Consider the following 17,345-nt stretch of genomic DNA (forward strand, 5'->3'; position numbering starts at 1 on the left):
CCCCCCCACCCCAACGCCCCCCTCCCCTCCCTGGGGTTTAGTGAATTGGAGCACATGCCATTTCTCTTCCTGTGGAGTCTTCAGAGCAGCTGGATCCTCCCTCCTGAGGAAGTGGGGGGGGGGGATAGCCTGCTCCTTGTAATATTCCAGAAAACCAAACCACCAAGTGGCAAACATAGAGGGTTAGGCCCCACTCTGAGCACTGAGAGCAGATCACAACCCACACCTTCACAACCAGAGATTGGCCTTGGAGGGACGCCAACATTGGTTTACAGGATGATTGCTGGACGTCATGGGGGAGGTTATGAGGAGAGAATATACAAGTTAAACCTCTTTTCTCTAGAATTTAGAGCATTAAGAGGTGATCTGATCTAAGTCTTCAAGACATTAACAGGTGAAGACAAGGTACATAAAGGTAAACTATTCCCAATGATTGGAGATTTTGGATCTTGGGGCATAGTCTGAAAATGAAGGCCAGACTGTTCAGGGGGAGTTGTTAGGAAGTACTTTCACTCCCATAGACTGGGAGAGATTTGGAACTCTCTTTCACAAATGACATAGATGTGGGATCAGTGTTAGTTTTAAACCTGAGAATAAGAGAGGGATGTTTGTTAAGCAAAAGGTGTTAAGGAATTATGGGCCAAAGGCAGGAATATGGAGTTAGGCCACAGATTAACCATGGTCCCATTGAATGGTGGAACAAGCTTGAGGGCTGAATGGCCTACCTTCCAATGAGTCTAGATTAGAGTGGTGCTGGAAAAGCACAGCAGGTCAGGCAGCATCGGCAGAGTAGGAAAACCGACGTTTCGGGCAAAAGCCCTTCTTCCTACTCAGATGCTGCCTGACCTGCTGTGCTTTTCCAGCACCACTCTAATCTGGACTCTGATTTCCAGCATCTATAGTCCTCACTTTTGCCTATCTTCCAATGAGTGGAACCAACTGGGTACAAACCTGTCTTCCCAGTGTTTGACCAAGAGTCCCAAACAACCAGTTTGGATGTTTTAGTGTTTTGTTTTGTAACAAGTTGAGATTTGCAAAGGGAGCAGTGAATCACTGGATTCAGTGAGACAGGGGCTTGGGGATGGAGCTGACTGAATCATCAAAGGCATTTGCTGGTAACTGAGAGGGAGACATTCCTGCTCTGTCTCTCGCTGTCGCCATCGCGCTCTGTCTCACTGTTGCTCTCTGGCTGTCTGACAGGGTCCGTACCCACTGGAGGGAGAGGAAGATGCAGACCTCATTAATGCAGGTGAGTATAACGGGGGAGGGATGAGGGGAGAATGCCGGCCAGGGGAGGGGAGGGGAGGGGAAGGGATTGTGGGGAGGTGATGTAGAGCATGAGAATGGGTGGGGAGAGGAGTGTGGGAGTGGGGAGGTACCTGTGTGGGGTGGCAGAGGACTGTGCAGGGGTGGGGCTGAGACTACTGGGCAGTCAGTTCGCTCAGGAGCCCGATTGGCTGGAGGGTATAGCAGGAAAGTCCCAGCAGCTCAAGGTTATTGAGGTTAATCCTTCCCCCCACCCCCAGTCCTCGGGGGGGGTGGGTTGGAGGTGACTGTGGTAGTTCATAGAGCCTCCTTTCTCTCTCCAATGCCGAGATGTGACCCTCAGAGATGTGTCTCTCCTGAACAGACAGGGATGCCTCTGTTCTGGCGGCTCAGTCATGGAGCTGTGGTGAAGGTGTAACCCAGGCACTGCCTACTCACTGTTGAGGAACAGACAAACACCTGAATTCACAGTGTGGGGGCTCAGAGCTAACAGCATGTCTGTCTGTTCTGCTGCATTTAGGTAAAGAGACAGTTACTGTTCTTCCCGGAGCCTCGTTTTTCTCCAGCGATGAGTCGTTCGCCATGATCCGGGGGTAGGTGCTCCTTTAAAATGTGTTGACAGGTGGTGGGGGGGAGTCACTGGCTGGGCGAGCGATTGTTCCCGACAAGAAGGTGGGGGTGAGCTGCCTTCCTGACCCATTGCAGTCCATGTGCTGTAGGGTGACCCACAATGTCCTGAGGGAGGGAATTCCAGGATTCTGACCCCGGGACACTGAAGGAACGGTGATATATTTCCAAATCAGGATGGGGAGGGGCTTGGAGGGGCACTTGCAGGGGGTGGTGTTCCCATGTATCTGCTGCCCTTGTCCTTCTAGATGGAAGTGATGGTGGGTTTTGAAGGTGCTGCCTGAGGATCTTTGGTGAATTTCTGCAGTGCATCTTGTAGAGAGTACACACTGCTGCTCCTGAGCGTCGGTGGGGGAGGGAGGGGATGTTTGTGGGTGTGGTGCCAATCAAGTGGCTGCTTTATCCTGGATGGTGTCAAGCTTCTTGAATGTTGTTGGCGCTGCCCCCATCCAGGGGCAAGTGGGGAGTATTCCATCACACTCCTGACTTGTGCCTTGTAGATGGTGGACAGGCTTTGGGGAGGTACCTGCTGCCGTATTCCCAGCTTCTCACCTGCCCTTGTAGCCGCTGTGTTTATTTGGTGAGTCCAATTGAGTTCAGATCTATACTAAAAACCTGACCAACCGAGGGAGTGGCGTTGTGGTAATGTCTCTGGACTAGGTATCCAGAATCCCACGTCAGTGTTGTGGGGACAGGGGTTTGAATCCTATAATGTCAAATAGTGATGTTTAAATCCAGTCGGAGTTGCAATGAAAAAGTGAATCTAATGATGACTATGTAACCACTGTCATTTGTTGAAAACCCATCTGATTTATTAATGCCCTATCGGGAAGGGAACTGCCGTTCTTACCTGGTCTGGCCAACATGTGACTCCAGACCCACAGCAATGGGGCTGACTTACCTCTACCCTCTGGGTGATGAATACTGCTCCTGCCAGACCCACAGCAATGGGGCTGACTTACCTCTACCCTCTGGGTGATGAATACTGCTCCTGCCAGCAATGCCCACGTCTCATGTACAGTTACAAGAATCTTTGTATCTAACCCCGTGCTGCCCTGTACTAGGAGTGTTTGATGGGGGACAGTGTAGAGGGAGCTTTACTCTGTATCTAATCCCGTGCTGTCTCTGTCCTGGGAGTGTTTGATGGGGGACAGTGTAGAGGGAGCTTTACTCTGTATCTAACCCCGTGCTGCCCTGTACTAGGAGTGTTTGATGGGGGACAGTGTAGAGGGAGCTTTACTCTGTATCTAATCCCGTGCTGTCTCTGTCCTGGGAGTGTTTGATGGGGGACAGTGTAGAGGGAGCTTTACTCTGTCCAACCCTGTGCTGTCTGTGTCTGACTCCAGGCTTTTTGAGGGCTTTTGCCCGACACATCGATTTTCCTGCTCCTCGGATGCTGCCTGAACTGCTGTGCTCTTCCAGCACCAATAATCCAGAATCCAGGCTTTTTGAGATGAACACTGAAACTCCTGGCTGTCATGATGAGCAGATGTGGTTTTGGTTTTTCTGAATGGAATTGATTCCGTGTCTCTGTTTGTCTGTCTGTCTCACTCCAGGGGCCATGTGAATATGACGATGCTTGGTGGGATGCAAGTATCGAAATTTGGGGATTTGGCCAATTGGATGATTCCGGTGAGTGGGTTTTCGGAGTTGGTTATAAATCCCTGGATATATAACTGCTTTGGGCAGTACTTCCTGACATTACTAGATTCTAACGAGTTTGTAATCACCCTGACTGATTAGTGAGCAGGTCCCATTGTTGAAGTAAAACCATAACATGGCACTCTGGCCTGGCAATGGTGTTCTGGAGTCTGTCCACAGCAGCACCATGACCTGGTATCACCTTACCCAGGAGGCTTTGTAATGTCATTCTGTGGGTGATTAGATAATTTGGTTGTGGGATTCAAAAGTAAACAACACCAGCTCAGTTAGATGGAGGGAGGGGGAGGTAGTCCCTGACTATATAGATATGTCAGGAATAAAAGAATGACCAGGGTAGGAACAGGTCCAGTCTAGGATAGTAATGGGAAGTTGCGTGTGGAGGCTGAAGAGATTGGGGAGACACTGAATGAATACTTTTCGTCAGTATTCACTCAGGAACAGGACATTGTTGCCGATGTGAATACTGAGTCACAATTAATTAGAATGGATGGCTTTGAGGTATGTAGGGAAGAGGTGTTAGAAATTCTGGAAAGGGTGAAAATAGATAAGTCCCCTGGGCCTGATGGCATTTATCCTAGGATTCTCTGGGAAGCAAGGGAGGAGATTGCAGAGCCGTTGGCCTTGATTTTTATGTCCTCGTTGTCTACAGGAATAGTGCCAGAAGACTGGAGGATAGCAAATGTGGTTCCCTTGTTCAAGAAGGGGAGTAGGGATAACCCTAGTAACTATAGGCCGGTGAGTCTCACTTCTGTTGTGGGCAAAGTCTTAGAGAGAATTGTAAGGGATAGGATTTATGAACATCTGGATAGGAATAATGTGATCAAGGATAGTCATCATGGTTTTGTGAAGGGCAGGTCGTGCCTCACAAACCTTATTGAATTCTTTGAGAAGGTGACTAAGGAGGTGGACGAGGGTAAAGCGGTAGATGTGGTGTATATGGATTTTAGTAAGGCGTTTGATAAGGTTCCCCATGGTAGGCTACTGCAAAAAATACGGAGGTATGGCATTGAGGGTGAGTTGGAGGTTTGGATTAGGAATTGGCTGGCTGGAAGAAGACAGAGGGTAGTAGTTGATGGTAAAGGTTCATCTTGGAGTGCAGTTACTAGCGGTGTTCTGCAAGGATCTGTTTTGGGACCATTGCTGTTTGTCATTTTTATAAATGACCTGGAGGAGGGGCTAGAAGGTTGGGTGAGCAAGTTTGCGGATGATACGAAAGTCGGTGGAGTTGTTGACAGTGAGGAAGGATGTGGCAGATTACAGCGGGATATAGATAAACTGCAGAGCTGGGCAGAAAGGTGGCAAATGGAGTTCAGTGTGGGTAAGTGTGAGGTGATTCACTTTGGTATGAGTAACAAAAAGATGGGGTACTGGGCTAATGGTTGGATACTTGGTAGTGTGGATGAGCAGAGGGATCTTGGTGTCCATGTACACAGATCTCTGAAAGTTGCCACCCAGGTAAATAGTGCGGTGAAGAAGGCATATGGCGTACTGTCTTTTATTGGTAGAGGAATTGAGTTCCGGAGTCCTGAGGTCATGTTGCAGTTCTTTAAGACTCTGGTGCGGCCGCATCTGGAGTATTGTGTGCAGTTTTGGTCGCCATACTATAGGAAGGATGTGGAGGCACTGGAACGGGTGCAGAAGAGGTTTACCAGGATGTTGCCTGGTATGGTAGGAAGATCGTATGAGGAAAGGCTGAGGCACTTGGGGCTGTTTTCATTGGAGAAAAGAAGGTTTAGGGGTGACTTGATAGAGGTGTACAAGATGATTAGGGGTTTAGATAGGGTTGACCATGAGAACCTTTTTCCACGTATGGAGTCAGCTATTACGAGGGGGCATAGCTTTAAATTAAGGGGTGGTAGGTATAGGACAGATGTTCGGGGTAGATTCTTTACTCAGCGAGTCGTGAGTTCATGGAATGCCCTGCCAGTAGCAGTGGTGGACTCTCCCTCTTTATGGGCATTTAAACGGGCATTGGATAGGCATATGGAGGATAGTGGGCGAGTGTAGGTTAGGTGGGCTTGGATCGGCGCAACATCGAGGGCCAAAGGGCCTGTACTGCGCTGTACTTTTCTATGTTCTATGATGCCTCCCCAGCTGAATCGATATCCTGCAAAGCTCCCAGATTCTGTGAAGTGCAGGCTCAGTCACAGAATGGTCCCACAACAGGTACCTTTGGGCCTAGTCTGGTCATGGAAAAGCCCGTCGCATGTGGGAGAGAGTCCTGGACAGGGATTCATCCCATCCAGGCCCCTGGCCCAGCCTCCCCGTCAGCCCTGTGTATTGAGGTGGTTTACATGGACTTCAGTCAGGCCTATAACATGGAAGGCTGGTCCAAAAGGTCAGAGCCCAGGGGATTCACGGCAAGTTGGCAAACTGGATCCAGGATTAGCTTCCAAACAGGAGGCACAGGGGGGTGGTGGAGGGCTGGCTTTGTAAAAGGGAGCCTGGGATCAGGAGTGTACCCCCAGGGATCGATGCTGGGCCCCTCGCTGTTTGTTATTTACAGTAACGACTTGGATGTGAATGTAGACGGCGACTTGGATGTGAATGTAGACGGTTTAATTAGTGAGTTTGCAGCTGACATGAGAATTGGTGGGTGTTGTTGGTAGTGAGGGGGACAGTCTCAGGATACAGTCTGCTACTGGTCAGCTGGGAAATTGAGCAGAGCAACGGCAGATAGAATTTAATCCTGATAAGTGCGAAGCACTATATTTTGGGAGGTCTAATAAGAGAAGGACGTAGACAATGTATGTTAGCTTCTTAAGGAGCACTGAAGAACAAAGAGACCTTGGTGTTACGACACGGGGTAAACCCCTCTGCTAATTTAACCCCGACACACAGAGAAGCTCACCCCATGCTGTAATCTGTTACATTTCAAGAGGGAAAAAACTATCCCAGAGGTCACTACTTAAAGTAAAAATTAACAATTTTAATCTTTAAATCCAACCAAGAATATTAAAACCAACAACTATTTACAACTCCTTTTCTCTTAAACCTATCTTTTACCTCCCACTCTACAATACTAATCCAATTTTTAAATAATCCCGATTAAAATTTACAAAAAAGCAATCACGTTTCAAACCCAGTCAGCTTTGCCAATTCTCCTTTGTGGATTTTCCTCTGGAGATTCTCTCTAGGTTGGCCATGATGTCCTGCTCCACAGACTCCCCACAGACAGGTACCTTTTCAGACAGCTCTTCAGCCAGCAGTCTGCATTTGTTAGTCTTAGGCAGTTCTCCCCCTAACTGTACAAAATGTCCGGTTTTATACCTCAAAACATCGGACCGTTTCATTGGTTTTAATATTATCAAAATACTAAATTTTAAATTTGTTTGGATTTTGGTTCTTGGGGCATAATTTAAACTGAGTGGCCGAATTTGAATTTGTTTTTGGTTTCATTGCAATCCATCTGCTGCTATTTGTTTCGACCAACTGTTACATTGTTACTGTGTTCAGGACTGTCTGTGCTCCTGTCAGTCCTTACTAGATTTTCAACTCTCTTAAAGGTACAGTGCACCTTTACACCTTCACAACAGTGTACAAGTCCATAGATCTTGGAAGGTGTCAGCACAGATAGACAAGGTGGGGAAGAAGGTATACAGGATGCTTCCCTTCCTGAGCCAGTGCTAATATACTAGTAGGGAAGTCTTCTTACAACTTTATAAAATATTAGTCACAGATGGAATATTGAGTTCAGTTCTGGTCGCCACACTATTGGAAGGAAGTGATAGCACTGGGAATGGGGGCAGAGGGAGACTGACCAGGGTGTGATAGCACTGGGAGAGGGGACAGAGGGAGACTGACCAGGGTGTGATAGCACTGGGAGAGGGGACAGAGGGAGACTGACCAGGGTGTGATAGCACTGGGAGAGGGGACAGAGGGAGACTGACCAGGATGTGATAGCACTGGGAGAGGGGACAGAGGGAGACTGACCAGGGTGTGATAGCACTGGGAGAGGGGACAGAGGGAGACTGACCAGGATGTGATAGCACTGGGAGAGGGGACAGAGGGAGACTGACCAGGGTGTGATAGCACTGGGAGAGGGGACAGAGGGAGACTGACCAGGGTGTTGCCTGGAGAATTTTCGGTATGAGGAGGGACTGGATAGGCTGAGTTTGTTTTCCCTGGAGCAGGGGCGGCTCAAGGGGGATCTGACTGAGGGATACAAAATTACAAGGGGCATGGACAGCACAGACCATGAGAGTATCTTCCCCATGACTGACATGTCTCAGTCCTCACCTTCAACTGATGGTCTAAGACATTTTAGAAGAGAGTGAGGAGGTAAAAGATCTTCCCCCACCCCGCCCTCCCCCCTCCAGAAGGTGTAGGGATGTGGACCGTGCTGCCTGAGCGGGAGGTGGAGGTACTGCCACAATATCGAAGAAACATCTGGATGAGCATTTAAACCGGCAGGGTGTGCGAGTCTGTGGACCGAGTGCAGGTCAATGGGATTGGCGTAGTTCGGTGTTTGAAAGTTAGCTTCATTGCCAAATGAACTCGCGTGAGTACAGTGAAAAAATTTTAAGTTGCCGCTTATGGCACCATCTGAGGTACAAAGGTACCTTGGTACACATTCTTAAGTACAAATTCTTTGTATAAAGTAGGAAAATAAAGAAATATAAAGTACACAATTTACTGTCCTTCCACCCAGTCCCTGCTGGGCTTTGCCTCCAGTCTGTGGTTTGCTGTCCTTTTAAAGCAGGGGGTGGTCTGGGAGGACTGGAGAATTGCCAATGCTGTCCCCCTGTTTAGGAAGGGTAGCAGGGATAATCCCGGTAATTACAGACCGGTGAGCCTGATGTCAGTGGCAGGGAAGCTGCTGGAGAAGGGATAGGATATATACCCATTTGGAAGAAAATAGGCTTTTCAGTGATAGGCAGCAAGGTTTTGTGCAGGGAAGGTCATGTCTTACAAACCTAATAGAATTCTTTGTAGAGGTCACAAAGTTGATTGATTGAGGGAAGGGATGTAGATGTCATATACATGGACTTTAGTAAGGTGCTTGATAAGGTTCCCCATGGTAGGCTGATGAAGAAGGTGAAGTTGTATTGGGTCCAGGGTGTTCTAGCTAGATGGATAGAGAACTGGCTGGGCAACAGGAGACCGAGAGTAGTAGTGGAAGTGAGCTTCTCAAAATGGAGACCTGTCACCAATGGTGTCTCACAGGGATCCATGCTGGGACCATTGCTGTTTGTGATATACATAAATGATCTGGAGAGAGGTATAGGTGGTCTGATTAGCAAGTTTGCAAATGACACTATGATTGGCGGAGTAGCAGATAGTGAAGGGGACTGTTCAAGAATACAGCAGAATATAGATAGATTGGAGAGTTGGGCAGAGAAATGGCAGGTGCAGTTCAATCCGGACAAATGTGAGGTGATGCAATTCCAGAGCGAACTACACAGTAAATGGAAAGTCCTTGGGAAAATTGATGTACAGAGAGATCTGGGTGTTTGGGTTCATTGTTCCCCAGAGGTGCCAACGCACGTCAATAGAGTGGTCAAGAAGGCATGTGGCATGCTTTTCTTCATCGGATGCGGTATTGAGTACAAGATTTGGCAGGTCATGTGACAGTTGTATAAGACTTTGGTTTAGCTACGTTTGGAATACTGTGTACAGTTCTGGTCGCCACATTGCATAAAAGATGTGGATGTTTTGGAGAGGGTGCAGAGGAGGTTCATCGGGATGTTGCCTGGTATGCCAGGAGCTAGCTATGATGAGAGGTTGAGTAGCTTAGGATCATTTTCATTAGAAAGAAGGAGGTTGAGGGGGGACCTGATTGAGGCCTACAAAATCATGGGAGGTGTAGGCAGGGTGGATAGCAAGAAACTTCTTCCCAGAGCGGAGGACTCCATTACTAGGGGTCACGAGTTCAAAGTGGGAGGGGAAAAGTTTAGGGGTGATATACGTGGGAAGTTCTTTACACAGAGGGTGGGGGGTGCCTGGAACATGTTGCCAGTGGAGATGGTAGAGGTGGCTATGATAGCATCATTTAAGATGTATCCAGACAGATACATGAATGGGCAGGGAGCACAGGGATTTACATCCTTAGAAAATAGGCGACAGATTGAGGTAGAGGATATGGATCAGCGCAAGTTTGGAGGGCCGAAGGGCCTGTTCCTGTGCTGTAGTTTTCTTTGGGGCTTGTAGGTCAGTATAGACATGATGGGCTGAAGGGCCTGTTTCCATTCTGTATGACTCTGACTCAGCACTCCCTGGAGTTTAGAATAATGAGCTAATCTCAGAAAGAGGGCTAGACAGGGTAAACACGGGAAAGATATTCCTGATGATTGGACAGTCCAGAACCAGGGTGTCACAGTCTAAGGACACAGAGTAGGCCATTTGGGACTGAACTGGGGAGAAATATCCTCACCCAGAGAGTGGGGAGTCTGTGAGATTCTCTGACACGGAAAGTAGTTGAGGCCAAAACATTAAATATTTTCAGTAAGGAGTGAGATATAGTTTTTGGGGATAAAAGGATTAAAGAGTGTGGGGAGATAGTGGGCTGATCAGCCATGGCAGTACAGACTGGATGGACCTCTTCTGTTAAATACTGGATTAGTGGTGCTGGAAGAGCACAGCAGTTCAGGCAGCATTCAGCGAGCAGCTCGTTGGATGCTGCCTGAACTGCTGTGCTCTTCCAGCACCACTAATCCAGTATTTGATTTTCAGCATCTGCAGTCATTGTTTTTACCTCTTCTGTTAAATGATGATTCCTATTGAATGGCGGAGTAGGCTTGAGGGACTGAATGGCCTACGCCTGCTCCTAGTTTCTATATTCCCATGTTCCTCCTTTTGAGGAATTCTACCTTGGGAGTGGGGGTGTGTGGAAGAATGTTGAGATTGGAGTTGCCTCATCACTGTGCACTCAGCTGCCGAGACTCTGCTCCACATTCCCCGACACACACACACACACACACACACACACACACACACACACAGCTCTCAGCCTCTGTACCAGCTCCCACTCTGTTAATGAGGAGAAGTGCGTTATGTTAATGAAAGTGGTTGTAGTTTACATCTGTAAGGGAGAACGGACCTGCCAGTTGGTGCTCGGTCAGCTGTTTTAATAGGTGTTTGGACTGGGGCAGTGATTAGTGTGACGCTGTGCTGTTGGTTTGATTTGTCAGCTATGGCTGGGGTGTCAGGCAGATTGCCGGCAGATACTCTAGCAGTGTTTCAGTAAAACCACAGAGGACTGCAGCACACAGTCTTCCTCTCTCTGGGCGTGTGATCTATTGGCAGTATTCTGAAGGTCATTGTTGCTTTATCAATATGCCTTGTATCACACTTTATTTATAGGACTTGATGTCATTTTAATTTTTCTGTTCTGTTGTCCTCTGTACCACGGGATCACCCTTGCCTTTTCACAAACCCCCTACCTCTGTCCCCAGCCCCGAGTGTTCCAGAGGGCAGTGACCTACTCCAGGTTGTATTGAGTCCCATCCTGATGTGAACAGACCTGGTCACCCCACACTGTCTCCTCCACCTCCACCTTCACCTGTTTCACTGCCTGCTCCTTCCGAGTGAATGAGTATGGTTTGATCCATTGACTTGGCTGTAATCCTAACCCTCCTTACATCCCAGCTACCAGTCCCCGATTATATTTGAGACAGAGGGAGTAGAGGGAACCACACAGGAGAGAGTTGAGACCACAGACTGTTCAGCCATCTCCTTGTCGAATGGTGGAGTAGGTTTGAGAAGCTGACTGGCCTGTTCTGACTGCTGCTCATTATGTTAATCTTGTAAGGCCGTGGATGGATTTTTAGTTCATCCCACGGGGCATGGGTATCACTGGCTGGGTCGGGTATTTATCACCCGTCCCTAGTTGCCCCCTTGTGAAGGTGGGGGTGAGCTGCCTTCCTGACCCGCTGCAGTCCATGTGCTGTAGGGTGACCCACAATGTCCCGAGGGAGGGAATTCCAGGATTCTGACCCCGGGACACTGAAGGAACGGCGATATATTTCCAAGTCAGGATGGTGAGTGTCTTGGAGGGGAACTTGCAGGGGGTGGTGTTCCCATGTATCTGCTGTCCTTGTCCTTCTAGATGGAAGTGATGGTGGGTTTGGAAGGTGCTGCCTGAGGATCTTTGAGCTTCTTTAGAGAGTCTGTTCCCACTGGTGTTTCTGCGATGCTGTGCTTTCTGTTCCAGGGGAAGATGGTGAAAGGAATGGGTGGAGCTATGGACCTGGTTGCCAATGCTGACACCAAGGTGGTGGTTACAATGGAGCACACCGCCAAGGTAATGGGGACAGCATTGCGGAGTGAGGGACAGGGAGACGGAAGGACGATGGGCAGAGTGGTAATCTACGTGTTACTGGTCAATAATCACATGTAGCTGAAAATGTGTTGCTGGAAAAGCACAGCAGGTCAGGCAGCATCCAAGGACCAGGAGAATCGACGATTTGAGCATGGATTTCCTGAAGAAGGGCGTATGCCCGAAACGTTGATTCTCCTGCCCCTTGGATGCTGCCTGACCTGCTGCGCTTTTCCAGCAACACATTTTCAGCTCTGATCTCCAGCATCTGCAGTCCTCACTTTCTCCTATAATCACGTGTGGGCTGGACCGGGTAAAGACAGCAGATTTTCCTCTTGAAAGAGCTGGCATCTTATTGATGCTTTCTCCAGCCTCTGGATGCAGAGACCTGGGGGACAGAAGCAGCTGGCAGTATAGGGCAGGTGGTCATGAGGAGGTGGGGGGTGGTGAGGGCAGGAGCTCACAGGGAGGGCATCACAGGGTAGCGGTGGGGGCAGAGGGTTACATGGGTGGGGGGTCATGGGGGAGCGGTGGGGGCAGAGGGTTATGTGGGAGGGGGGTCATGGGGGTGCGGTGGGGGTAGGGGGTTACGTGGGAGGGGGGTCATGGGGGTGCAGTGGGGGCAGGGGGTTACGTGGGTGGGGGGTCATGGGAGAGCGGTGGGGGCAGGGGGTTACGTGGGAGGGGGGTCATGGGGGAGCGGTGGGGGAGGGTACTCACAGGGGAGGGATGAGAGTTAGAGGATGAGGTTATAGACAGCAGTGTCCAATAGAACCTGAGGTTTGCCTGTCTTGGGGAAACTGCACCACTATAGGCCATGGTGGGTTTTTTTCCTGTGTGGGCAGTATCCAAATGCAGAGGGATGATGTGTGTCTTCATGTGCCTGCAACCCAAGGTACAATCTCCCCCACCCTGTTTACCCCTCACAGAATACTCCCTACTGCCACTTCCTACTCACAAACACCCACCCCTGACCCCCCCACCTCTCCTCCTCCCTTTTGTTTCCCCCCCACTCCACTTCCTCTTCTTCCTTGTCCCCTCTTTCCATCCCCCCCCCTCCGCCTCAATCTTTCTCTCCCCTTGCCCCTCCCACCCCACCCCTCCCTGTGGTTTAACCTGGGGCCTGCCCTGTATGGTCAGTATTGAGGCAGAGGGACGTTAAGGTTTGTGAGGTACCTGTAAGCTGTACAGGCGCTGAATTAAAGCACATTCTGTCCGTCTGTCTGTCTGTCTGTCTGTCACAGGGAGGAACACACAAGATCCTGGACAAATGTACTTTACCACTTACTGGAAAGAGCTGTGTAAACCGTCTGATCACTGAGAAGGTAAGAGTCTGGTGCTACATTGAGGAGATTAAAAAGCAATTTATTCTTGACACATGAACATCGCTGGCTGGGCCCAGTATTTATTACCTGTCCCTAGTTGCCCTGAAGAAGTTGGGGGTGAGCTGCCTTCTTGACCTGCTGCAGTCCAGGTAAATAGTGCTGTGAAGAAGGCATATGGCGTACTGGCTTTTATTGGTAGAGGAATTGAGTTCCGGAGTCCTGAGGTCATGCTGCAGTTGTATAAGACTCTGGTGCGGCCGCATCTGGAATATTGTGTGCAGTTTTGGTCGCCATACTATAGGAAGGATGTGGAGGCACTGGAACGGGTGCAGAGGAAGTTTACCAGGATGTTGCCTGGTATGGTAGGAAAATCCTATGAGGAAAGGCTGAGGCACTTGGGGTTGTTTTCATTGGAGAAAAGAAGGTTTAGGGGTGATTTGATAGAGGTGTACACGATGATTAGGGGGTTAGATCGGGTTGACAGTGAGAACCTTTTTCCACGTATGGAGTCAGCTATTACAAGGGGGCATAGCTTTAAATTAAGGGGGGGTAGATATAGGACTGATGTTAGGGGTAGGTTCTTCACTCAGCGAGTCGTAAGTTCATGGAATGCCCTGCCAGTAGCAGTAGTGGACTCTCCCTCTTTATGGGTATTTAAGCGGGCATTGGATAGGTATATGGAGGATAGTGGGTTAGTGTAGGTTAGGTGGGCTTTGATCGGCGCAACATTGAGGGCTGAAGGGCCTGTACTGCGCTGTATTCTTCTATGTTCTATGTTCTATGTGCTGTAGGGTGACCCACAATGCCCTGAGGGAGGGAATTCCAGGATTCTGACCCCGGGACACTGAAGGAACGGCGATATATTTCCAAGTCAGGATGGTGAGGGACTTGGAGGGGAACTTGCAGGGGCTGGTGTTCCCATGTATCTGCTGCCTTTGTCCTTCCAGATGGAAGTGGTCATGGGTTTGGAAGGTGGTGTTTGAGGAGCGCCCTGCACTGACTGGAAGCCTGTTTGATGGATATCAATATTAATTAGGGAGGGGGAAAGCAGCTTCATGTCTGTACGTCAGACCTGATTGTGGGGTGGGGGGGGGGGGGGGGGGGGTGGCGGGAGGGGTGTGTGGCCTCAGGGAGATTCGGTAAAGGAGCTGGCTGTTTGTGTCTGAGGTGGGGAGTTGTTTGAATGACCTTGTCAGTGGTTGGCTCTGTACACCAAGAGAGTTGTGATTGATTTTGGATCGAATGTTTCTGACGCCAGCTGAAAATGTAAGCTGTGAGGAGGAACACAACACCAAGAGATTGAGAAAGGCTCGAGACCAGGTCAGGGATTAGTTAATGGGGACGAGGCTGAGATCCACACGAGCACAAAGTGAGACTATCTTTCGATAGGTGTGAAACTGTTGAGAGGGATTGCTGGTACAGAGTGGTTAGGATGTAGGTGCAGCAAATAAGGAGTTAGCATGTTCTAACTTTATTAGGAATAGGATCCTTTTGTTTTGACGGTCAGCAATGTTTTCACTGTCATCACTAAATTATTATTTCCAGATTTTTAAAAAATTGAATTTAAATTTAATCTGCCATGGGGGATGGGGTTCAAACCTGGGTCCCCAGAACATTAGTTGAGTTTCTGGATCTCTCAGCCCCCTTCCCCCTCCACATTCCTGATGGAGGGCTTTTGCCTGAAATGTCGATTCTCCTGCTCCTCGGATGTTGCCTGACCTGCTGTGCTTTTCCAGCACCACACTTTTCATTTCTGGATTGATAGTCTAGCGATAAGCCATTACCTCCCCTGTTTAACCCATACCAGGGATCATCTTAGTGAACTTTCCCAGAGCAGCCTCCAATGAAATAGGAACACAGCAACAGGAGGAGACCATTCAGCCCCTCAAGCCTGTTCCACCATTCAGTCAGATTGTGACAGATCTGTGACCTTACTCCATAAACCTGAATACTTTGGCCCATATCCCTTAATATCTTATGATTAACAAACATCTGTCTCTCTCAGGTTTCAAATTAACAACCGATCCAGCATTCACCGTTGTTTTGGAAGAGAGTTCCAAACCCCTCCCACACTGTGTGGGGAAGTGTTTCCTAACATCTCCCCCGAACGGTCTGGCCCTCATTCTCAGACTATCCCCCTAGTTCTGGAATTCCCAACCAATGGGAATAATTTATCTTCATTACCCTGTCTCCTCCTATTAATATCTTCAAGACTTTGACCAGATCACCCCCTTAACCCTCTAAACTCTAAAGAGAACAAGTTTAATTTTATAATCTCTCCTCCTAAGATAATCTTCAAAGCCCAGCTATCAGTTTTTATAAGCCAATGTTCTATCTTCCCTTGAACAAGGGACTAAAACTTGATCCTGGATGTGGTCTCCTCAGCACCTTGTACAGTTGCAATAAGACTTCCCTGGTCTTGTACTCTCCAGGCTCCCCTCTCTCTGGGTGAAGATATCTCTGCCCTAAATGACCTAGCCTCTACCTGGTCACTGAGAACATCCTTCCTGAGTTTACCCTGTCTACTCCTGTTGGAATGTTAAGGCTTCTATGAGGTCCCCTTTATTTTCCTAATGTTGACCTTTACTGGAAGGCGATTGGGGAACAGGAATGAAGAGTCTTGTTCCAATTGTATTGGGTTTGGTGTAAATATACCCAAAGTGCTGTGTGCTGTTTTAGGCTCAACAATATGTTTGTATGAAAGGACAGACCTGTGTTGGAGGGGTTGATTGAGGATTCATTCAACAGGTTTCTACGGTGAGGGGGTTGTCCTGTGATGAGGGGCTGAGGGTATTGGAGTGATATTGACTGGGGTTCACACCAATGAGAGATATCTCAGTCAATCCAAAAATCCTTAAGGCTCAAAGGGAACCGAGAGGTTGGGAAATGGAAAACATGGCCGTACAATCTCAGGGTCAAGATTAGAGTGGTGCTGGAAAAGCACAGCAGGTCAGGCAGCATCTGAGGAGCAGGAAAATCGACGTTTTGGGCAGGAATTTCCTGCTCCCTGGATGCTGCCAGACCTACTGTGCTTTTCCAAGCACCACACTGATCTTGACTCTGATCTCCAGAACCTGCAGTCCTCACTTTTGCCCCGTACAATCTCAGGGTCAGGGGTCAGTCATTTCAGACTGAGCTGAGGAGAAATACCTTCCTTCAGAGGGTGGGGAAGTCCCTGTCCCAGAGACTCATCGAGGCAGTGTGTTGAGCATATTTAAAATGTAGATTAGTGGAGTTTTGGATATTATGGGGTATATGAATTGGAAAGTTGGAGTAATGATCAAACATGAGCGAAGGCTTCAAAGAATATGGGGAGAAAGCAGGAGCACAGGACAAGACTCTGATCAGCCATAATCATATTGAATGGTGGAACAAACTCAGAAGACCGAATGGCCTCCTTGTGACCCTATTTTATAGGATAGGACAGTACAGCACAGGAACAGACCCTTCAGTCCACCTTGTCTGTGCTGATGGTGATGCCATTGTAAACTAATCCCACCTGCCTTCCCTGGTCCCTATCCCTCTATTCTCTGTTTGTTCAGGTATCTCCCTAAATGCCTCTTAAACTTTGCTGGGGAATTTTGCTTCTACCACCTACCCCTGGTAGTGCATTCCAGGCACCTTCCACCCTCTGCATTTTCAAAAAAAACTTGTCTTCCGCATCTCTTTAAACTTTCCCCTCACCTTAAATTCTTAATATTGCCATCCTGGGGGAGAAAGACTGCCTATCCATACTTCTCAGAATAGTATATATTTCTATCCGGTTGGCCCCTCAGCCTGTGGTGCACCAGTGAAAACAACCCAAGTTTGTCCGACCTCTCCTTATCGTGAACACACTCCAATCTAAGCAAACATCCAGGTAAACCTCTTCTGCACCTTCTCCAAAGCCTCCACATCCTTCCTATAATGTGGTGCCCCGGAACTGCACACAATATTCCAAATGTGGTCTTATACAGCCGCAATGTGACTTGCCAACTTCTGTACTCCATTCCCCAACCAATAAAGGCAAGCATGCCATACATCTCCTTCACCATCTTCAGGAAGCTGTAGACTTGTACTCCCTCTGTATATCAATGCTCCTAACTCCCTGCCATTTACTGCTACCTTCCTCTTGTATTTGATTTCCCAAGATGCACCAGGTTACACTTTCTCCAGATTCAACTCCATCTGCCATTTCTCTGTGAGACTTCCCGGCTGATCTATATCCT

At 48.6% G+C, this 17,345-nt stretch overlaps 1 protein-coding gene across 1 annotated transcript in view; it reads left to right on the plus strand.

The window, feature by feature from the left end:
* Positions 1-17,345, plus strand: part of oxct1a (3-oxoacid CoA transferase 1a) — a 55,637-nt gene that overhangs the window by 30,176 nt on the left and 8,116 nt on the right. Inside the window, exons 12-16 of the mRNA XM_072592952.1 lie at positions 1,201-1,249; positions 1,787-1,859; positions 3,450-3,525; positions 11,708-11,797; positions 13,057-13,137. Coding sequence (XP_072449053.1) covers positions 1,201-1,249; positions 1,787-1,859; positions 3,450-3,525; positions 11,708-11,797; positions 13,057-13,137 — 369 coding nt within the window. The remainder of the gene's footprint in view (positions 1-1,200; positions 1,250-1,786; positions 1,860-3,449; positions 3,526-11,707; positions 11,798-13,056; positions 13,138-17,345) is intronic.

Source organism: Chiloscyllium punctatum, chromosome 2 (genome assembly GCF_047496795.1).
Source record: "Chiloscyllium punctatum isolate Juve2018m chromosome 2, sChiPun1.3, whole genome shotgun sequence".
Taxonomy (NCBI): Eukaryota; Metazoa; Chordata; class Chondrichthyes; order Orectolobiformes; family Hemiscylliidae; genus Chiloscyllium; species Chiloscyllium punctatum.